Genomic DNA, 23,657 nt, shown 5'->3' on the forward strand with positions numbered 1-23,657 from the left:
CCTCCTCGAAGGGCTGGGAGAGTCAGTCCTGGGGTAACCAGTGTCTCTCCCCCACGTGGGGCAAGGATAGAGATTTTGCTGCTGCAGCTTCACCTCCTCAGAGGGTTGAGGAGCCAGTCCTGGGGTAACCAGTGTCTCTCCTCCAAGTGGGGCAAGGATGGAGAGTTGGGTGCAGCAGCTTCACCTCCTTGAAGGGCTGCAGGAGCCAGTCCTGGGGTAACTGGGTCCACTCCCCCACGTGGGGCAAGGATGGAGGGTTGGCAGCAGCAGCAGCTCCTCACCCTGCCCCTGTATCATTTAGTTTTCCTAAGATAGTGCTGCTCCAAACACCATTCATGGGCAGGTTTGGTCTTTGCAGGGTCCAGTCAGGCTGGTTCCCCTGGCACTGCCCAGCGAGTGGCTCCCAGCCCTGGGAGATGCTCCTGAGCAGACTTGACAAGCTGTTACTGTCTCCCCTCTCCAATTAACCTGACAATTAATTGCTGCTGTGCTGGCAGTGTAGCCATCACAGCTGTGTGCTCTCCCAGCTCCCTGGTGGTGATGGCTGAGTGTGGTTGGTTATCTTCTGCACGTTGTCCCATTGCTGCTACTTTTGGACGTTGGTTTTGCTAAACTCTCCTGTGTTGACTTAGCACTTAATAAACTCAAGTGCTGCTTGCAGTGCTGGGTAACTGTAAGCACTCGAAACTCTTGGCTCCACTCGCTGTGGTGCACTGACCTGAGAGCAGAGCTTAAGCAGGAAGCTGGTTTGGAAGCTGAGCTCATGTCTCAGCTCTGCTGAAGGAGCCCAACGTGCTTCTGGGGCCATCAAATAGATAAGGAACAACCATGCAGGGTCACAGGGGCTTAGAGCTGGTGGTAGCCACAACACGTGGCATAACTGAGTTTCCTGCTGTCCCCTGACTTGGGTCCAGTACAAGGTTAGACTCTGTATGTGGATTTTATTCCTGGCCAGCTGGAAAAAGTTTCCATGTGATGCAACAGATCTATTAAAGCTTGCCAGAAATAACTCCTCTCTCCTGACATCAGGAATTAATCTTCCTGCTCTTTCATGTTACTTTAAATACTATATGTTTCAAGATGACACTGAATTTAGACAACTGATACAGATACGGGAAATCATTTTCCCTTTTGAAATCCCTATTGTTCTGTTCCTCTGTGGAGGATTGTCTCTCCTGCAGGTGCCTGACTTGTATTCACACTGATGGGAGTGATGTGACCGTGGTAGCAGCATATCTGAGATCACTTGAGGTTGTTCTGACTCATATTTTCTGAATACATGACAATTTCAACCACTGCTGGATTTTCTTAGCTCCTCTTCAGGTCTCACTGCCACATCATATTCCAGTCTGTGTGTACACAGAGGTGGCTGAGTGATGTTTCTGGAGACAATTTGGAAAGCAGTGATGGGTAGGAAATAGGCTATGGAGATTTTGTGGGCCACCCTTGCCCCTGTGGCTGAAGCCAGCAGAAGACCTCTCCAAAATCCAAGCTCCACAGAGATCCTCCTCGCCTGAGAAGTCAAGTAGCCCTTAGCTGTTGCAGACTTTATCCTCTGCCTTCACTGAATATTGCCAGGAGCAGATCAGATAAAAATACCTCAGTTTTGCTTTATGAAAATTTAGCTTTGGGCAGTGATTCCACAGCTTCACAAGCCTCAGCCTGAGGTCTTTCCTCCACGTTCCCTTCCACTCCCCCATGCCTCTCTGCCATCAAACCTACAAGTTAAAACAAATGTAAAGGAGCATTGCTGACCTTTGAGCACAACTTTTGCAAAGCACTGCTGCTTGGTGGGACACAGGCTGGGGCACTTCCCAAGGAGAAGGTGGCTGCTCATCCTCCAGCCCTTCAGTTCTCAGCAGAACTGGAGGTGATGCTAAGAACTGGGACACCCATTGCAGAAATCATCTCAGTCCTATTTGTTTGAGTTCCCTACTTCACCTCAGCTCCCTAAGGCTCCATCTATAATTAATGCACAGGAATAACCATGTCTGAAGGGCAATTTTTCTCACCTATCTTTGACATCTTATCTTAGGGTGAGGTGAATGAATCATCCTTTGGTATTTCTTCCTCCTCTCCTTTAGCTGCAAAGTCAGACTGGTACAGCTGTAGACAACTTTGAAACACCTGAATTAAATGAGATGAATCACTGTGCTGCTGGAGAGAAGACCCTGTCCTACAGACATCAGGTATCACACAGCTTGCATGATGCAATATTGCAGGTGGAGGTTTCCAAGCTGAGACTGGATGTGGCACTTAGTGCCATGGGCTAGTGACCACGGTGGGGTTGGACTGGATGATCCTGGAGGTCTTTTCCAATCTGATTGATTCTATGATCTGTCCTGCTGTGTCCCAGAAACCTTAGCTAGCTCCTGCCTGCTCATATACAGCAGAGTTCCCTCTGGACATCCTCTCTGTCTCATGTACCAGCAACTGTGCTCACTAAAAAAAGAGGATACAGTTTGTAACAAAAGGATTTTATCAGGCATTTCTCCAGATATCCAGATGGAGAAATAGGAATAGGAAGGTTCCTTCATCTTACACAACCTTCTGTCTGTTTAATCCACATCAGGCAAAACGAAATATTTTCAGCTGCTTCTTTCTAGAAGGCATCAGACTGTGATGTCTCCAGCACAGAATTGGGCAGTGGAGCTGAATGCCATTCTCGTGAGAGGGTCACCAAATGGCATCCCAGGCCAGAGCACATCTGTTTAGAGCTTCTCAGGGTCCTGCTCTTCCAGGGAGAGCAATTGCATCTCCTTTCTTTCTCCCACTGGCTGCACTCAGCTGCTCTGCTGCCGTTCCCAGCTCGGAGCCTGTCACCCAGAGCTGGCCTAGCCTGGTAGCTGGAGCAAATGCATCATTCCTCAGCCAAAATTAGCCAGCAGGTCACATCAAAGATTAATCAGCCCAGCCTCGAGGGGCTGATTCTTGGCCAACGAAGCTACAAAATTTCTCCTTTAAGGAGGTTAGGAATCATTTAGCAAAACGGTGATTTTAGCCAGACGAAATACTCGATCCACATCCCATGAAGCAAGAGGCTTTAACCCTTCCCAGCCAACAGGCTCAGAGTGTGGCTCTCACTGCACACTCAGACTTGCTTGTAGCAGTCAGTGAGGTAGAGTCCTGCAGGCAATGTACCCATGGCAGCACAGAGCTGAGCACGGGGTCGTGCTCAATTATTTACCCAGCTAACGAGCTTGGCTTCGCAGCCTCCACTCGCCGAGCCCTGCACATTGTGGGCATGGTGTTACTGCACAGTTTTGTTGCTTTTTCTGATTTGTCTGGATGTGGCACTGGAGGATCTGGTTTAGGGTTTAGTGGTTCCAGCAGCGACAGGTTAATGGTTGGACTGGATGACCTTCGAGTTCTCCTCCAGCCTTGATGGTTCTATGATTCTTTGGCTTGTGAACAAAATACCTTGTGATCAGTACATTTCTCCCCAAACACTGTGTCATCACATCTCAGTGTAGGCTCTAAGTAGCTTTGCTCACCTGGCCAGCAGGAAGGGACTGCACATGGACCTCACTCACTTGCTGTGGCCTCAGGGTGTGTGTCAGGAGCTTCTGAAGGGCCCCTGAGCTCAGCAGTGTAGATGCAGCTTAAGTTAACTGATGGTGTCAGTTGCTGGTGATGGGGATTAAGAGCATCCCAGGCTGCTCTGAGCAACATTGCAGGAAAGTGGTTGCACTTACAGATCTTGGCTGGACTGGGGGTAATCCTCCTCTTTACTGCACACAGTCTGTGCTGCCCAAGTCTCTTGAGAAAGGGAACATTAAACAAGCATTTGGAGCAGCCTGGCAGACAAGTTCTGCACCTTGAAGTGCATGCAGGTAGAGCAAAGCAGAAAAGCCCAAACAACTTACCTGATTTGATTTGGAAGGTATGAGCAAATACATTTTTTTTGTGACAGCATTCAAGGTGATCCTGATGCTCCAGTAGAAACTCGTAGAATTTGTCTCCAATATGGATAGGAGAAAGGAAAAATTGTGTAATTCTGTAGCCAAGATGTATCTTGATTCTTGAATTTAAACCCTTTCTTGTTACCTGCATTTGGGCACGTGGAATATAGAGATTTCAGTAGAAATAAGGTACTTTGGTGCTTTGAGAAAACTCTGCAAGAGGCTTCACCTGAACCTTTTGCTACCAAAATACTCCTCAAGTTGGATTTCCAGTGAGTTCTTACAATGATTTCATCTCGCCCAAGGTGTGTGATTTTAACCCTAGGTGTTCTGGCTCATCTTCTAGGTTGGGACACACATTAGTGATAACTGTGATTATCATTGCAGCATAACAATATGCACAAGAGCAGAACTTGCAGTTCTGCTGTCAAGGCCTGTTTTGCTGGAGGACAAAAAATTCCCTTTGAACACCTTTGAAGGTCATGCTGTGAAAGACTTAACTACCTTTATAGTGTGGTTTATGGAGCTTGGCCAAAGCACTCAAAGGGCTTTTGGTCATAGGTTGGCATTGTTGCACTTCAAATAGAGTCACACAATAAATGTTCATTTGCCTAGGAAATCTGGAGAGCCTTTCATCTTAAGCTGTTTCAGTGTTGCTATGTTGGTTCTTTGTTTTAGAAGGCAAAGAGTGTTTCTGGCAGTTTGGTAGCTGGGCATGTCTTTAAAGCAAATGCTATCATCAAGGAAGCACAAGGATGAGGCAGCAGCAAAGCTGCTAACTCTGAGAGTTCAGCTAGATTTCTCAAATGAAGAGCAGACAGATCCAGCAGAGTCCAAACTGCATCTGTGAGGAGACAGGATGCAGATTCTACTACAAAACCCCTAAATCATAAAGGTGAAGGAAGTACACCAGAATTTTGAGCTGTGCTGTGGTGAAAGCAGCTGATAAACCAACCCAGACTAACAATGACACTCCTCATACCAACCTGGTACCTGCATGGTAAGTGTCAAGTCTATGGTAGTAGTTTGCTAGTGAAGGGACTGGAGCACAAGTGGCATGAGGAGAGGCTGAGGGAGCTGGGGGTGTTCAGCCTGGAGAAGAGGAGGCTCAGGGGAGACCTTCTCGCCCTCTGCAACTCCCTGACAGGAGGTTGGAGTCAGGTGGGGGTTGGTCTCTGCTCCCAGGCAACAGCAGCAGGACAAGAGGGCACAGACTCAAGCTCTGCCAGGGGAGGGTTAGGTTGGAGATTAGGAAGAGATTTTTTGCAGAGAGAGTGCTCAGGCATTGGAATGTGCTGCCCAGGGAGGTGGTGGATTCCCCATCCCTGGAAGTGTTTAAGAAGCATCTGAATCTGGTGCTGGAGGATCTGGGTTAGGGTTTGGGGGTTCCAGCAGTGACAGGTTAATGGTTGGACTGAATGATCTTAGAGATCTCCTCCAGCCTTGATGGTTCTGTGATTCTGTATTTCTGACTCCTGACTGTGAGAGACTGGTCTCAAGGTCAAGTTCTTCTCATACAAAGCAGGTTGTATGGATAAATGCTAGGCTGCATCAGTAGCAAGAAACCAGGGGCAGAAAGCCTCTCCTGCAAGTGGCACCACAGTTTACATCCATCCAGTAATTCAGTGCCTGAAATCCCCTGGCTGAGTGGCTTTATCAGTGCTGTCTGACAGGAGCAGCCCAGCCCAGCTACTCACTGTGATCACAGGTCAGTGCTCAAGTTGTTGCCCTAGTCCTGGCCAAGTTACTAGCCCAGACGTTTCCCACAACCCCAGGGACAGAATGCCTGCAAGGAGGAGGCAATTTACAGGGCTAATCACCAGTTTAGGCAGCAGCCTTGGCTTTAATCTGTGTGTTTTTACAGACTCATCACATGGCTCAAGTCTGCCAAAGGCTTTTCAACTCAGTTTCTTCCTCGCTGCAGATGATATTAACCTGCCTCCTTAGCAGCTCTATTATTATGTGAAGTGTTATTACTATGAAGAGATGTAAAGCAAACTAAAAATACTATTATCAGCTCCATGGTATCACCCAGTGCAACACCGATTAGCTCACAGAGAACCCTCCATTTCAGCTGCACCTAGCAAATGACTGGTACTTCTCACCTGCCTTGGACAGAAACCAGTTTGTCTTTGTGCAGTCAGAAAGTTAACTAGGACAGAAGAGAGAGGAACAGTGAAGTCTAAAAACTGAACCCAAGCTCAGGAAACCCTTCCCAACATTCAGACCTCTCTCAAAGGGGCAGTAAGCACTTTTCAGCACTCAGACTGCTACTCATAAAGCTGCAAATTCCCACTGGGACAGGACCTGCCTCCAGGTGTGCACACACACACACACACACAGGGTGTCCTGCACTCGGAACCACGACAGGCTGGAGAGGTGGAATAATGCAAACCTCATGGAGCGCAACCAAATGAAGTGCAAGGTCCTACATCTGGGCCATGGCAACCCCAGGCACAGCTCCAGGTTGGGTGGGGAGGGGATTGAAACCAGCAGTGAGGAGAGAGACTTGGGAGTGACAGTGGCTGAGAAGCTCAGCATGAGCTGCAGTGTGAGCTCAGCCCAGAAACCAATGGAATCCTGGGCTGAGCCACAAGAGTGTGGGCAGCAGGGCAAGGGAGGGGATTCTGCCCCTCTGCTCTGCTCTGGGAGACACACCTGGAATACTGCACACAGCTCTGGTGTCCTCAGCATCAGAAGGACATGGAACTGTGGGAGCAAGTGCAGAGGAGGCCACAAAGTTGCTGAGAGCACTGGAGCATCTCCCTGTGAGGACAGGCTGAGGGAGTTGGGGCTGTTCAGCCTGGAGAAGAGAAGGTTGTGTGGAGAACTCTTAGTAGCCTATCAGAACCTGGAGGAGCTCCAGGGAAGCTGCAGAGGGATCTGTGTTAGGAGCTGCAGGGACAGGACAAGGGGCAATGGGGACAAACTGAAGGAGGGAAAGTCTAGGTTGGATGTGAGAAGGAAGTTTTTTCCTGTGAGGGTGGTGAGACACTGGCACAGGTTGCCCAGGGTCCATTCCAACCCTTAAATTCTATGATTCTAAGATGATTCTAATTTTTTATCCTATTTTCCCCTTCATGAGCCCATTAACATATATTATTCATCAGTGCATGCCCCAAATTTGAGCCTTCTAGTTCAAATGACGAGCAGACATGTCCTTCTGCAGCTGACTTTTATCACATTTTTTATTAAACATTTTGTTCAGTTTATACTTTGAACATAAATACACAAGTTTTATGGCTCATGTTATAAAAGTCACTACTGTGTGTTAGAAAACATATATTGTAGTGGTTACACTTGTTCCCCTCTTTTCCTAGTGTTTTCCATAGCTTCTATTAATCTAGAGAAGCACTAGCAGAAAGCAAAATCCAGCCTAGCAGCTCAGTCTGCGACAGCTCTGGGGACTATTTGCCAGCTGGAAGAGAAACTTTGGTTCCTGCCTGGTTCTGTAGTAAGGTAACATATCAGAAGGAAACATTGCACCTCGTGCTTAGTTAGTTACTAAAAGTCTAGTCCATGGCAATATGTGTCTTTCAAGGCAGACATACAACTTCTCTCTTGCTTTACAGCTTAGTGAGATAAATAGGTATTTTCAAAGCAGAAGGTAAAGAAGGGATCCAGTTCTGCTCTTGCTGAAGTCACTGGCCAAAGCCCAATGTCCCTGCAGAAGAGCAGATGTGCACTTTATTACCTGTTTTATTGGTAGAACTGAAAAAAATTCCACTTCGGCTGCAAGATGGGATGAATTTCACTTTCAGACTCTCATGCCAGCAGATCCTGTAGCAGCACCATGCATGGGTTTCCAGTTGGATGTGTGGTGGACTCTGCTCACTGCTCCTGGTGATGAAGCTCTGTGTGAGAGTAGATGTGATCCCCCAAGTCCTGAAGGCACAGACAAGGAGCACCATGCCCAAGGAGCACACAGAATAAAACCTCTGGTCTTTTTACTGCAGTGCAGCAAAGGGAGCCTAGATTACATGCTTTATACACAGAAAATCTTCTCACTTGCTTTTCAATGTGCTTTAAAGTGTACAATGCAGGACTTCCACACCATGGGCAAGGAGCAGCTCCCAGGGCCATAGCTATGAAGACTGTAGAAAATGCAACCAGCCTTGGTCTCTCAAGCCAGGCAGCCTAGGCACTAGGCCAGGGAGAAGAGGAAAACTTTGGGAAAGTGTTGCCAACTGGCACTCTGCTTTTTGTCTTCTCCCCACCAGGACTCATGCCAACACCGAGCCCATGCCAACGCTGACAATACCCAACTGAAGTTGCAAGATGCACAGCGAGAGACACAGAATAAAAGCACAAACCAGGAGTAAAGATCCCAAGTTTACACAGACCCACCTGTAACTGCTGTCCCTTGTGACTCATTGCCATCCATGTTATTACAGCTGGAGAATCCTGTTCTGCTCAGGAATGTAGGATGGGGGCAAAACCTCCAAGAAGAAATCAGGATGTGTATCTGAAGTGCCTATTTTGGTGCCACCGAGCAGGCAAAGCTGACTGCACTGGGATCCCCTCTGTCCTGCACAGGTGGCAGGAGAGACCTGACATCAGCCCAGTGCTCTGTCCAGCTTGGTGCCACATCAACCTATGGTTGGTACTGGTTTAAACGAGGCAGATTGAAACAAAACGTGGTGGGATCAAGGGGTTTGTATTAGAAACAGCAGAAATAATTCCAGGGTAAACTAATCCCTGACTGGGATAATCATGGTGCCAAAGCAGACAGAAGTTTGACTTGATTCTAGTCAATCCATACATCTGACAAGTGTTCTACTTCAGATATACTTCCTCTGCATTTGACTCTTTGCAGCCTTCTCTTCATACCAAAGGCAAGTCACAGACACGTTGCACCTACCAAGACAATTTGTGCTGCAGCATTTTTAATAACACTAAGCATCAGAAAATAGGAATGAAAAAAATAATCGATTTTCTAGGTTGAAATAAACCAATCAATTAATCTAACTGGGTTTGTCCAGACCAAACTGCAGCTTGTGGAGTGATGTTAGAAACTGCCATAGTTATAGCCAAATTAATATTAGCTATTGGTTTTGTTGCAAAAATATTTGCTAATTTGGTAAAATCTACAGCCCTTACAATATGTCACTTTGGAAAAAAGAAGCTGATTTACATGAGCAGAAAACAGCATGAGACATGGTGTGTCTTCCTTGCCTTCCCTAAGTGCTACAGAGCATAATGATGATATTTATAAACATGAATATAAATAAGGTAAGAGATTCTAAAACAATTGAAAAGTGCCTAACAGTTCTTTTTTTTTTTTTTCCTAAGTATCAAGGACAGCACCAATGGCTAAACATTCCCAGTGCCCTGACACTGCAGAATGGTCTGTGAGGACTGTTGTGCACCCTGAACCCTGTGCTGAAGCTACTGGAATTGCTCCCAGGTGGATCAAGTCTATCCTTTAGGTCCTGATCTGGCATGAGCTGCAAGAGGTTATCAGACCTTTTGTAACAGCAGAAACAACCTTGGATTTAGTTGAGTTAGATATTTAACAGTGGGATTTGCCAGACCATCACTGAAGACACTAGTTCATCTTGTCGCTGCTGCTTGGTCTTCTTGTTCACTCTCCTGTGTCCTTGGCCACCAGAAATGACCAATACTGAACTTGCTTTCATTTTCTTTGATTTCTGCCTCTTACTTTTGAATGAGATATTTTGATCCTTCAAAAGCTCATAAATGTTACTGTCCTCTGGTCTGTGTTCTAGGGAACTTGATCCATGAGACAAAGTAAGGGATCCAGAAGATGATGACAAGTCACTCTTTTGTGCAATGGACCCTGCTGACCCCCCGAGGCAAACTGCAGGCTCATGGGTGTTGCTGAGGGAAGAGCCTGGTCTTTCACTCTGCAGAATGTTCCTTTGGTCCTCATCCTTGGGTTCTGAGCCAGGAAGCAGGTTGGGCCTCACTTTGTTTCTGCTCTTCCTGGCTATGGATGTAGCTGTCACAAGAAACTTGACTGGGCTGTTGTGTGCGTGGTAGGACACCATTCCTCGTCCTGGAGCCAAGAGAAAAGACACAATTAGAGAACATTATTTATCTGACCACAATGTTCTGCCATAATTGGTTCATGAAATTCTCTCATCCATTCTGTCTTTTGTCTGGTGTGTACAGAGAAAAACCAAGAAGTACCCAAAAATAATGTGTTCCACCACAAATGTTCTAGGCCTGTGCCAAGAAATCAGCTGAAACGTGGCAACATGGATTTCAGCTGATGTACTTGTGTCCTCTGTTCTCACAACAGCACGAGGACAGAGCTGCTGCTAACTCCTTCTGTTGGCATCAACACAAGTGGAACACTGAGTTTTCTCCAGCGAAACACGAACAAAATAGGTGGATCCCAAATCAATCCTGTTATACCTCTCCAGAACAGCATAAGAACATCTGGGTCACTGCAAGACACCTCCAAACTATCCAACAGGAACTTGAACTCATCCTTCTGGATGGCTGTGTAGTTACCATGAGAGATTCATAAGGAAATGTCTGAAAAATTAGTATTTTTTCCTTTTAAGAAGAATTTAATCAGTGGGACAAGGAAGATTTATACTGTGCAAACCAGGAGAAGGCAGGAAAAACAAGTTGCATATGCACAGATTTAGAAGATGCAACAGTATCAGTCTAGGTGGTTGCTTCAGCAAGAAAAAGGGGGGGAAATGGGGGAAAAAAGTTAAAAAAAGTTGAATTCTTCAAAACAAGCTGCAACATGGCAAAGAGCTAAGCTATCCAGGGGAAAATCCCATTACCCTGTAAATCACTCTGCCCATCCCTAACTCCCTAGTGCACTCCAGGTCAGAAGAAAACGTTCTGCTCTTACAGAAAGCACAATCACATAAAGATAAATTATCAGTATTGGAAGCACAGCTGGAAAAAGCCACAATTTTCAAGCTCCAAGTCTGGTTATTGAAGACTTCAAAACAGATCTCTAAATACAACGTTGCCAGATCTGTAAGATCTGGTACACCTTGAGCCCAAATAACAGCAAGAACAGGTGACACAAACCACAACAATCCAAACAGAAAATGGAAGAATAAACCCAGTTTTATGCAGTTTTTGCCTTGTGTTTCCCTCCCCTGCACACAGGTTCCAGGAGTTCAGGAAGGATTGACTCTGTGTCACACCAGATTATTGCTGCGTGTTTTGCTCAACACAGAGGATTTCATTTTCATTTTGCAGAGTTACATAAGGTGTTTTCTTTTCCCCCTGGAGGAAGCTGCAAACAGTTTGCCTCCAAAAAATCTGCTTCCTTCCACAGCACAGAAGCTCAAGCAGAATCCTGAACCTAAAACACTGGGGAAAAGCCCCTGGAAAACACAATTTTAATGTCCTGCTGCTACTAGGAGCTTCAGAATTGGTGAAGTGAAGCAACAGCACTTGTGCATTGGTAGTTCTGACAGAGTAAGGTGAAAGTAACTCCATAAATCCATCACTCCAAAGTGAAAAGACTTGATCACTGCCATGAAATGAAATATATCTCATCTATTCCCCCCAAACAGGAGTGTTTGGGGGGGAAAGGGAACAATGAACCAATTTATTCAATAACCAGTCAGATCACATGCTACATTTTCAGTGTCTGTGTCTCTAAACCTTTCCCAAAGCTGGAAGAAAGACACACTGAATTCTCTTCTCTGTTCTGGGCTGCTCAGGGCCAGAGGGACATGGAGCTCCTGTGGCAGGTCCAGGGGAGGATGAGGAAGATTGTTTGGGGGGGAAAGGGAACAATGAACCAATTTATTCAATAACCAGTCAGATCACATGCTACATTTTCAGTGTCTGTGTCTCTAAACCTTTCCCAAAGCTGGAAGAAAGACACACTGAATTCTCTTCTCTGTTCTGGGCTGCTCAGGGCCAGAGGGACATGGAGCTCCTGTGGCAGGTCCAGGGGAGGATGAGGAAGATGCTGAAGGGACTGGAGCACCTCACCTCAGCTGAGCAGATTGCCCAGAGAGGTTGTGGATTCTCCTAACTGGAGATATTCCAGACCCCTCTGGACACAACCCTGAGCCATGAGCTCTGGGCTGGCCCTGCTGGAGTAGGAGGTGGGACCAGATGATGCATTGTGGTCCCTTCCAACCTAACTGACTCTGGGATTCTCATCCCCAAGTATTTGGCTGCACTCTGACAGGATTAATGCCTATCCCAGACTTATGCCTTAAAGAAAAACAGCTGTCCCAGCTCAAACAACTCAGACAAAATTAGACAAGTATCTGGATATACTTGGGAAGAACAAGTCTAATTCCTTCACTAAGCTCTGACATTTATCTAACCACACACATAATTTGGCTACTGATGGAAGAGAAATGACTTCAGTACTTGTTTGAGACATGTCACTCACCAGTCACTTTGGGAATCCCCTGCAGACGTGGCACTGGCAATGCCACAATTATGCCCAGGTTGGTTCCAACCAGCAGTAAGCCATGGCACACCAGGAGACTGGTCACAGACACTCGCTGCTGCCCTGGGAAGGTCAGAAGTTCTCTGTTACTGAAGAGTCATCACCTTTGCCAACATCAAAGTCACTTCAAGCAAACACATTCAGCTGCACCATCTCATTCAAACATAGCAAAGGCAAATATTTTGCTGGGTTATGGCATCAAACTTCCCATATATGAACATTTAAAAGCTGTCAAACTTCTGAAACATTCTGCCCTAAATCTCTGAACCCTAAGGTAGACACAGGTTATCTTTACAAACAGGTTTTTATGAATAGGCTTTGGATGTTCTCAGCACTAAAACTGAAAAGCATTTCACTTCACAATACTCAGCAGTTATATTGCTGTAACTCACTGTACTCAGAACTCAAACCTGTCCATGATTCCTCTTTTTATCCTAGTTTTAGTCTGTGAAACAGTGTCAGAAATACTCTGTCCCTATGTTTGAGTTTGGTCCCCACCCAGTCAGGAATGGCATTGGCATGTTGGAAGAAGACCAATGGAAGGTGACCAAGATGATGAGGAGACTGAAGAGATGAAAAGAAGTGGATGAGAAGCTCCCCATGAGCTGCAGTGTGAGCTCAGCCCAGAAACCAAAGGAATCCTGGGCTGAGCCACAGCAGTGTGGGCAGCAGGGCAAGGGAGGGGATTCTTCCCCTTGAAAGAGGGGAAATTTAGGTTAGATCTTAGGCAGAAGTTTTCCCTGTTCTGGTGGTGAGACCCTGGCCCAGGGTGCCCAGGGAGGCTGTGGCTGCCCCAACCCTGGCAGTGTTCACAGCCAGGTTGGATGAGCCTTGAGCAACCTGCTCTGCTGGGAGGTGTCCCTGCCCAGGGCAGGGCTTGGGGCTGGGTGAGCTCTGAGCTCCATTCCAACCCCTTAACAATCTCTGAACCTCTGGTGTATCACCAATGAATGTGTTTTCTGTCTCATCCCTTGAAGCTGAGCCAATTTACATCCAAGAATCTATGAATCACAGACTCCTGGGGAAAGCAGGGAAGGAGAACCTTGACTGTATCTCAAAGCACTCGACTGGCAAGCAGGAGACAAACCACAGATCAAGTCTTTCCTCACCAAACTTTACAAATCAGAGCATAAACCCAACAATGTCTTTTAATTGGGGCAGGTCTGGAATCCAAGCTCTGTCTGCCCAAAAGCACATCCTGAAACACCTCAAAGACTTGATGAGTAGCTCATCCTCAGCAGGTGTAACAAGGACAAGCAAGTCTAGAAGGCTCCATGTACTCACACAGACCTCCAGAGACTCCAGTGCTGCTTTCCATAGCTATAGGTGTTTATGCTGGTAGGAATGCATCATCCCTCCTCAGCTAAATAAGCATGGACAGTCTATGCTGGAGACAGATCACAAGTCTTTTGAAGCTTGTGTTTGCCCTTTTCATGGCTTGTTGGTTGGTTTTTGGTGGGATTTTGGTTTTTTGTGTTGGCTTTTTTTGAGCTACTAATGGGATTAATATAGTTTCCAAAACAAAGCACAGCAGTTCAGCACAAAAGAAGCTCCAGCAGCAATGCCCAAACACCTCTGTGTGCTGGGAGTTTTCAGAACTCAGGGTTTGAGTTCAGAATGTGATTTAGAGGTCATACCTGACCTCTTGCCACATACTTGACATATGACTCCTCTCCTCAGGTGACTGCAGGTTACTTGACCTCCCTCCATGTCACTTAGAGCTTGGTTTACAAACTGCAGGGATTTTTACCTAGCTGAACTGGCAATACACGTTTCTGTTTCCAGAGGTGAAAGCAGTAAATTATCAGCCAGACACTTAGAGCCTTAAATACTGAGCAGAACCTAAAGCTTGAACCAACCCTAGTGAGGCCAAAGGGAAAATCACTTGCTTTGAAACCTCAGACAGGAAACATCTGCACAGCTGAAAAGAGACTTTGAGATAACATGAAACAACTAAAAAAGTCTGTTTAGATTTTTAAAATGCTCGTTTTAAATATTAATTTATCTGCCAACCAAAGGTTTGAAACCTTAATTTTCTTTGTTATTTCCTTTTTGTTTTGATCTATTTCAAATTCTGAAGGGGGAAGAAAGCATCAAACCAATTGTTCAGAATGCTCTATGCAGTAAGCACAGAAATGAACAAGTTAAGAAGGGAAAATGATAAACATAAATGCCAAACCCAATAAAATACTCATCTTTAAATGGCAACTGTCCCAATGCAGACAAAACTGCTAAACCTGAAAATAATCTGACCAAGACCTTGACTTTACAAAGAACTGAAGTCAACAATTAAGCTTATACTTTGCCAAATTGTTTTATTCCCTGTGTTCTACTCTGTGTTCTCAGGTCTCCATTACAACACCACCAGACTTGGGTAAATCTTCATGAATCTACTGAAGCCAATCCCAGGTATGTGCAAGGACATTGCTGTATGCCATAAAATTAGGGAACCATAGAATTTCTAGGGGTTGGAATGGAGCTCAGAGCTCATCCAGCCCCAAGCCCTGCCCTGGGCAGGGACACCTCCCAGCAGAGCAGGTTGCTCAAGGCTCATCCATATCCTCTGACATGGTCACACTGCTCTTCCTATGGAAAAACCAGCCCATTGTACACATCTATTGGGCTGACCTAATGTTTGTCATTTCATCTTTTCATCATTTCCCAGCCATAGGATCACAAAGCAACTGCATTTCGTGGTCTGGTACCTGGTGGGATGGGGACAAAGGAAAGCTGGAAAGCCTCAAACTCTAGTTTGTTTTCCATAGAGAGGAAATGATACTTTTTTTTTTTTTTGCTTTGCTTTTCTCCCCTGTTTCCAGGAAACACACATGTCACGAGAGGATATATGGGTATAAACAGAACAGAGCAACTTAAGCAGAAATCATCTCTCTGTTAAACAGGTAACCTGGCCATGTCCACAGGAGCAGTGAAGTATCAAGGTCACAGGGATCTCTTTAAAAGGACAAACTCTTGTATTGCTGAAAGCAAAAACATGTTTAAGGATGTACTTGAATGATGTAATACTGAATGTGGCTGTGAAAAAACCAATGGTCTGCCTGGTCATATGCAGGATGGGATCTCCTGCCAGGGCTGAGGGAGAGGAGAGAGGGAATGGCCTTGAGCTGAGCCAGGGCAGAGTCAGATTGGGTGTGAGGAGAAATGTTTTCCCTGTTGTGGTGTTCAGCACTGGGATATTACCCTGGAGGTGTTTCAGAGGTGTCTGGATCTGACCCTCTGAGCCTCTCTGAATCACTAGCACAGTCACCTCCTGTGCCATTTACCTCACCCTTCACACTGATTCTGTGTCCATTCTGTCCTGCAGGGTTGTCTCCCCTTTCCCTAGCACTGCCTGCTCTCCTCGTGTAAAGGATATTTAAGTCATCTTCTCCCATGAACAAAACTGGGAACATCTAGTGCTGGAACTCTCTTCATTAGTCCCTGCTGCTAACTTTGAATTCAGCACTGTACCTCACTGCAGCCACTCCTGGCAGTAAGTTTCTCTTTGGCTTCTACTGTAAAACAACAAAAACCCTGCAGTAACTTCATGGAATGCTGTTCCTCTGCTTTACACTACTCTAAGCAAAGACACAGATGACATTTCCAGGTATCCTATCAGGCCAACATTACCTATTGCTCCTGCTAAAATCCTGGGCAAAGAAGTTAACTCCTCCAAAGTTATACAGAGATTTTGCCTTTTTCATCTCTCTTCTGAAGGCTCTTCACAATATTTTTACACCAATTTCTTCCCTCTCATTTCAATGCCACTTGAGTTTTATTTATCTGTTGTTCTGTGTGTTAAAAAACTGTTGGATTTCAGAAATTAAAAGCCAAAAAAATGCCCAGTGAAAGGAATACACAGATTGCAAACACACAGCTCTTTCACTGTGTTGTATTTCACTGTTGCACTTTGATTTTTTTCCCTTTTCAATCTCTGTATATACTCCACACAACTTGTTTTATTCTTTAGCTGCTTTGAGCTCCGAGGTCTTTACTGCTGCTCTATTATGTAAACCTCCTACTACTCTGTCTTTTAGCTTTTGTTGTCCCAGCATTTTTGAGCTCATACAAACAGGCCCAAGAGCTGCTGCTAAATAATTGAAATTCATTTCATTTTTAGAATGGATTCTCCCCTGGAACATTTGCCATCACAATGTTCTACTCCCAAAATAAATTCCCATTTCCATTCACGGGTGTGCTCTTTGTGAAGGCACAGAGCAAAAAAAAAAAAAAAAGCAACTGAAATGGGTAGGAATGACACCAAAGGAGATATAATTAGCTAAAACCCCTGTACAAAAATAATGGTGTGTTGCATCAGCAGTTTTATTGCCATGGCAATGGACAAAACTAAACTTTGGAGGGTTTTTATGTGCAGAAAATACATATCAGGGAGGCCTCACTTCCCTTTTTTCTCCCGCTGTAAACAGCAGAGCACATTAAAAGTTAATCTTTTTACAACTGATCTTTATTTCTTTGCATAACTGGGAGGAATTCACAAGCAAACGACCTAGTTAAGGGCAGGAGATTTGCTGCTGCTCAGGGTTGGAGCTACAGTCAAACATCACATGTCAAAAACACTGTCTAGAACATGATCTGAGCAAACACAATCTATAGCAAGAGCTTTATTGCAAGGCTAATGTCATCTGAAAGGAAACATGGTAAGAAGACAGAGAGGGAGGAAGTGAAATGTTTTTGATGTAAAATTTATATCTAACTGCTGTGGGAACATAAATCTCAGTGTGGGAAGAAGTGGCTGCTGCTGCTGACAGGAGGCAATAAAGCTGCTGCACACACTGCCCATAAAAGCTGCAGAAGTTGGTCTAGTCCAGCCCATAAAGAGGAAGAGACAGAGAGAATTGTTGTCCACTCATGGACACCTCCTGTCCATCCCTGCCAGTACCACAGCTCTGTGCTCCTCTTCTGCCAGCACTGCCACAGGTCCCACCTGCTGTGCTTGCCCACACTGAGCTCCACATCATTCCCTTGCTCCACTGGGCAGGCCAGTGCCACTCTCAGATTTGGGAATGAGGGAACAGCTCCTGTCTTAACACACTGACTGAGCTGTAGAACCTTAGCCTAAGAACCACAGGTTTCCATTTTCACTGATAAAACTATTTAATTCTGCAGCTTAAAGCTCCAGTCAGCAGAACACTGAACACACACCGAAATGTGAGTGGGTCAGCTGAGTCTGCTGAGAAAACTGATGGAGCTTAAATGAAGCAAGTGGGGTTTTGATCCTAGGCACACTGACTCTGTCAGCTGCTTGTTCCTAAGTTCCAGAAGCAAAGCAAAGATATTTCATGGCAGATTGCATTGTCCAGCTGTCTCACAGGCACACAAAAATATGATTCAACAGAAGAATCCACCTGCTTATCCACAGAATTACATTTACAACCTCCAAGGGGCAGAGCTGTTTCTCACCCAGCTCATGGCACACACTGTTTGCCTGGGCAGGACACAGACTCTGACTTACTAAAGCAAATAGACACGAGACAGTTCTCAGACTCAAAGTCCAAGATGAATCTCCTGATTCTGCCCAATCTACAGCACTGGAGAATGCCAGTGATAAAGACAAACCAAAAACATTATCATATGATACAACTGAGCTACCTGGCAACATATTGTGGACAGGTGTGGCAATGTTAACGTCTTGGAGGTGTTCCAGGGTCTCAGTGTGGAACAGGCGAAGAGTAGATCCAGATGTGAAGGCAATCCAGACTCCCACTCCAGCAACAGCCATGTGAGAGATTACCATCCCTTCCTCTTGATGGGCCTCAAAATGGCTCTGCAAGAAAATCAAGGGCATCAGTCACAGAATTACAGAATCCCAGAATAATCAGAGCTGGGAGGGACCCTTGGGGCTCACCCAGCCCAACCCCTGCCCTGCACAGACATCCCTGACACTCACACCCTGTGCTGAGAGCATTGGCCAAACACCTCTGGAGCTCTGTCAGCCTTGGGGCTGTGACACTGCCCTGGGAGCTGTTCAGGGCCCAAACACCTCTGGGGAAAGAAGAACCAGTTGCTAATCTCCAGCCTAACCCTGCCCTGACACAACTCCAGCCCATTCCCTGGCTCCTGTCCCTGGGCCCAGAGAGAAGAGCTCAGAGCTGTCCCTGCACTTCCTTCCCTGAGGGAGTTGTCCCAGCCATGAGCTCTGTGCTCAGTCTCCTCTTCTCCAGCTGAACAGCCCAAGTGCCTCAGCCACTCCTCACGTGCCTTCCCCTCAAGGCCCTTCCCCATTTCGTTGCCTCCTTTGGACACTCTGCAGGAACTCAATCTCTTTCTCACACTGAGGTGCCCAAACTGCTCACACTGTTCCAGGTGAGGCTGCCCCAGCACAGAGCAGAGCAGGACAATCCCCTCCCTCTGGCCATGCCTTGCCTGATGCCCCAGGACACGATGTCCCTCCTGCTCTCAGGGCTCACTGGGACTCAGACCCAACTTGCCATGGACCAGGACCCCCAGGGCCCTTTCCATCCCCTCATTCCCTGTCTCTAGGTACATCCAGAGTTGCCTGTCCCAGATGCAGAATGCAGCACTTGTCCTTGTTGTACTTCACATGGTTGGTGATTGCCCAGAGCTCTAACTTGCCTAGGTAAGACAAAGCAGCCCAGGATGGGATAACATTCAATTGGTGACTTTATTCTCTGTAACCCCCTGGCACTTTTTGTTGGTTCTAAACAAACCCAAAGTGCCTTTGCAGAGTGCAAGTGGCTACAGGCACAGAGATTTCTATGGATGTATTTCTACACCCAACAGCAACACAACTATCAGAGCTAGGGTCAAAAGTAAGTGACAAATTTCTTCTCCCCAGGGAGAGTATCAGAGGGTGAAATGAATATAGAACAGCAACTGATGTGTTCTCACCTCTGCCTTGCCAAGGAGCTTGAGGCATTGTGCCAGTTTGGGGCACTGTGCCAATAAAAGACATTGCCTACACCATTTTATTGCAGTAACATATCATTAGAACAGGTGGAATTGAGAGTCTTTGCCATATCAGAGAAGAGATAAAAGCAGGGCAAATGAATAGCATCCAAACCAAACATACAGGATGCCAAACAATCAATTTAAAAAAGCTTAAATAGGAATCTTAGAAAAGCAAAGAGGCATAGAATGAGATTGTTCTGAAAAACAGCCCAGCACAGCCCAAACTGCAGCCACACCACTTGACCTAGGAAGAGTTTTGTGACAGAATTAGGCCAGAATTGCCAGGTTTATTTCCAGAGATCTGGCTGCATGTCTCCAGCCTCACACAGGAACAATCTGGCTGTGCTATCTTACTGCTGCCATGTATTTCCTGGTGAGAATCACAGAGTCTAGAACAGTAATCACGTGTCCCAGAGGCTGTGAAGCTAACAAAAGTCCATTTCAAGCACCTACCTAACTCACTCTTCCAAAATCCTTCCCTCATCATTTAAACCAGCAGCAAAACAAGCCTCAAAGAGAAGTAGAAAATGTATGATCCAAGGATCTTCTTGGAAGAGACAAATCACCCAGAAAACAGCAAAAGACAGAGGAATTTAGGCTGTTAGCTCTTCAAACCCATGACAGTGACTCACAGAATGAATTGTACCAAACAGACAATTGTTGGGAGAAAACACCAACACCAATGAAACACAAAAAAAGCAGCAACAAAGCACACAAAGGAGGAGGCTGTGAGCTCATCACGACTCAGAGAACTTCATGGCTGTAAACATCATGCAATTCAGTGAAGGAGAGGCTGAATTCCTGGGGCTTCATCCGCTCTTCAGACCACTAAGATGCTCTTTGGGTGAGAGCTGTGATTTTGACAGAAATAAGGGCATAACAGGGCTTAACACTTCCTGGGAAATGTGGTCAATTTTGGGTGAGAGCTGTGATTTGGACAGAAATAAGGGCATAACAGAGCTTAACACTTCCTGGGAAATGTGGTCACAAATATGAGTTTGAATCCTTAACACTCTTCCCTCATTCCAAAAAAACTGCTTTTGCATGGCTGTTCATGGGAAAATGCTCTTATGCAAATCAAATTTGTTGTAGGCCACTGAGAAGCAAAAATCCTCACAAGGTACAAGTCACATCTAACTATGTAGAGGTTGTCTCTTAATTAAACATCCTGCTGTAATTAACAAGGAATTCCTTCCTTCTTTGCTGCCTTTGCTCAGACTGCATTTGTAAGCAAACTTCTTGCCCCAAACACTCTATGAGTTCCAAGAGCCTTATGGAAACCTAACAAGAAATCAGCAGAGACATCACAGCACAACGACCAGCTCTAGGATTGAACACAACTGAGAGTATACTTTGCCAAAAGCTTCCTGGACCATGGAATTTCTCAAACAGATCTTAACCTTTCAAGTTTCCCCACTTGCAGCCTGTAGCTGACGGGTGAGCAAAGCTGTTGAAGGTGTTTACCTCTATGGAATGTGTCACAGTGCTGATGATAAAGATTTGTCCACCACACGCAGCCCAAATGGTCTCCTCCATCACCAACAGGCTTCTAACAGGCAGAACCCCCAACTTCACTACCTTCTGAGGTTCTGTGTTCCATGTCCCATCTTCAAGAGAGCAGAAGAAGAAAGGTTAGACACAACCAAATGGTGATCCTTGTGTTACAGCAGTTCTGAAAGGCCAAGAGCTCCAAGTTCTGCAAGTTCATAGAATCAGAGAATTTAGAGGTTGGGCTGGACCTTACAGCTCCCCCAGCCCCAAACCCTGCCCTGGGCAGGGACACCTGCCACCAGAGCAGGTTGCTCAAGGCCACAAGTTGCCACTTCAGGCTGCACTGGGATTTACACATGGTTAATCTTATCTTCCAGGGCACGTTTGTAAGGGGGAAAAGCAAAGTGAAACACTCATATCTGTCACCTGACCAAATTTTCTCTAGATTAGATGAAAATCCAGGAATCCCACCCTGTTGTCCTGATCCCTCCCAGGGGAAGTGCAGTTAGAAAGCCATGGCTGACACAACCATCTCCAGCTCAGAACGAGCTCACAACCAACTTGTTCCAAGATAAAGCAATTTCCAACTCGGACAGAATCATCTCTCATGTGAAAAGTAGTCAGTGAGGATTTTACTCTCAGAGCACACGGATGGAATGGACCTTCCTGCTACCAGATGCTTCATTTGAGAAGGAAAATTCTTCATAAAATCTTGTGCCATCTCTTCACTTCTCTTACTTTTCCCCCCTAACTCTAAACCCCACAGTATTTTCTGTGCACTGCATTTAGCAGATCCAAACCACACTATGCATTTGTATGTGGCACAACCAGTTGCTCAGAGACCTTCTGATAAGAACTGCATTGCTGCCACTCACTGCTCTGGTCACTATCCCTTGCCATGTCTTTGCAACAAGGATTGGCAGATTATTTACCTCCAGACTGAAGAGGCAGCAACAGGACCTTTCTGAAAGAGTTGTAGTTCTTTCATACTTAGGAGTTGACATACTCAATATGTCAATAATCATTTTTATGCTTTCCTATTAGTTTCCATACTGTAAGTGCTCATGGAGCACAAAGGCTCAAAGATCACATTTCCATATACTATGCTTTATTACTAACATGAAAACATGTTAAAGTATCTGGGGCTTACAGTGAGATAAAGGATATCCCAAAAAAATCACCATTTCCTCACTTTAAAGCTCCTCCCTGCACAAGCAGCAGAAAAGATGCCAAATGACACTGATTTCAACTCAGTAATGACAAATTTTGATTGATGAGCCCAAGGTTAAGACATATCTTTAGACATGCACTTTGGTACAAGTGTTTTCTTTTCCCTCCTGAAAACAAGTGCATCTTCTATTATTTGCTTAGCTAAAGAAAGTGCAAAATTTCCTGTTTCACCAGTAATAGCAGCAACAACAATAATGAGAAGCCTCTGGAGTGGTTAGAATCATATAGCCATCCAGGCTGGAGGAGATCTCTATGATCACTGAGTCCAACCATGAACCTGTCACTGCTGGAACCCCCAAACCCTAACCCAGATCCTGCAGTGCCACATCAGACACCTCTGAAACACCTCCAGGGATGGTGACTGCACCACCTCCCTGGGCAATATCCCAGGGCTTGACCAAAGGAGCTCCACCAGGAGCTCTCCAGAGCAGCTCCCTCTCACCAGCTTGGGGCTGCCCAAGTTAAGGGCTGCTAGCACATCACAGCTTGCTAGGTTGGCCCCTGTTCTGCTCTGCACCCTCTCACTTCCAAGGGTTGTTTGCTGCACTAGGAACACGTGGCCTTCACTTGCAGAATAACATCTTGTTTTGTTCTGAGAAGGAACAATGCTGAGAAGTTCTGGAGTGCTTCTCAATGCTTCTGTCAGTCTGCACGGTACAACCTCTGCTGAGTCATTCCCAGGCTGTGGCTCTCTTCTGAAAGCATCTCTGCAAAAAGTGACATTTAGTTTCAGGCTGTCAAAATAATTTTCATTATTTTAGTTTGCATTGAGTGCTTCCAGTGATTAGCTGCAAACTCTGCTGGCAGTGCCAGTCACTCCGTGTTCTCTGTGACTCATATGTGCCATCAGGGATAAAATTCTGGAAAAGTTTTCATTCACTAGTGACAACATTCTCCTCTCATTAAAGGCCAAAGTGGAGGCTGCCCATGCCTTTTGAGTGCTGTGAGCTGGGAATTCATTAATGAATTCAACTCCATGAGTGGCAAGTGCCAAGAGGATGATCAGACTCTGCTCAGTGGGGAAACCAATCAAACAAGAGGGAACAGCACAAACTGATGCCCAGGAAGTTCCACCTGAACACAAGGAAGAACTTCTTTGCTGTGCAGTCCCTGAGCACTGAACAGATTGCCCAGAGAGGTCGTGGATTCTCCTCACTGGAGATATTCCAGAACCCTCTGGACACAACCCTGAGCCATGAGCTCTGGGCTGGCCCTGCTGGAGTAGGAGGTGGGACCAGTGACCCACTGTGGTCCCTTCCAACCCAACTGATTCTGACTCAGCTGTGGAGTCAGACTTAAACTTTGCTTAAATTTCATTTCAAACATCTATAGTGTTCTTCTTAAATCTGGACTTTTATGCCCTCGAGTTCCATGTAACTCCTCGGCCGACTAAGCATTAAGCCTTGCTAATCATTTTGAACAAGTCTTATTTAAAATTCTGATCAGGCGTTTGTAACAGTCTCGAGTGAAAAGGAGAATTAGTGCTGGAGTCAGGTGAATGTCAACTGCAAAATAAAAGTTGCAAACCTACTTACAGCAAGGTGAGAATGTGAGTTCAGTACTATCAATGTTATGAGTGCCACTAATGCTATGAACATATGTACCAACAATTGTGCCTATCCAAGCTCAGTTCTCACAAAACCATTTTCTGCTGCTGCTGTTAACAGAGCACTTCATCCAGCTGAAGAGTTCAG

General features: G+C 45.7%; 1 protein-coding gene across 1 annotated transcript in view; it reads right to left on the reverse strand.

Annotated features, from left to right (window-relative positions):
• Positions 1–9,406: 9,406 nt before the first annotated feature.
• Positions 9,407–23,657, reverse strand: part of LOC103806944 (rho guanine nucleotide exchange factor 10-like) — a gene marked incomplete at its 5' end in the record, with an annotated part of 28,800 nt that continues 14,549 nt past the window's right edge. Inside the window, 4 exons of the mRNA XM_009079658.1 lie at positions 9,407–9,921; positions 12,256–12,378; positions 17,923–18,097; positions 20,707–20,849. Coding sequence (XP_009077906.1) covers positions 9,407–9,921; positions 12,256–12,378; positions 17,923–18,097; positions 20,707–20,849 — 956 coding nt within the window. The remainder of the gene's footprint in view (positions 9,922–12,255; positions 12,379–17,922; positions 18,098–20,706; positions 20,850–23,657) is intronic.

Source organism: Acanthisitta chloris, unplaced genomic scaffold (genome assembly GCF_000695815.1).
Source record: "Acanthisitta chloris isolate BGI_N310 unplaced genomic scaffold, ASM69581v1 scaffold3748, whole genome shotgun sequence".
Lineage (NCBI taxonomy): Eukaryota > Metazoa > Chordata > Aves > Passeriformes > Acanthisittidae > Acanthisitta > Acanthisitta chloris.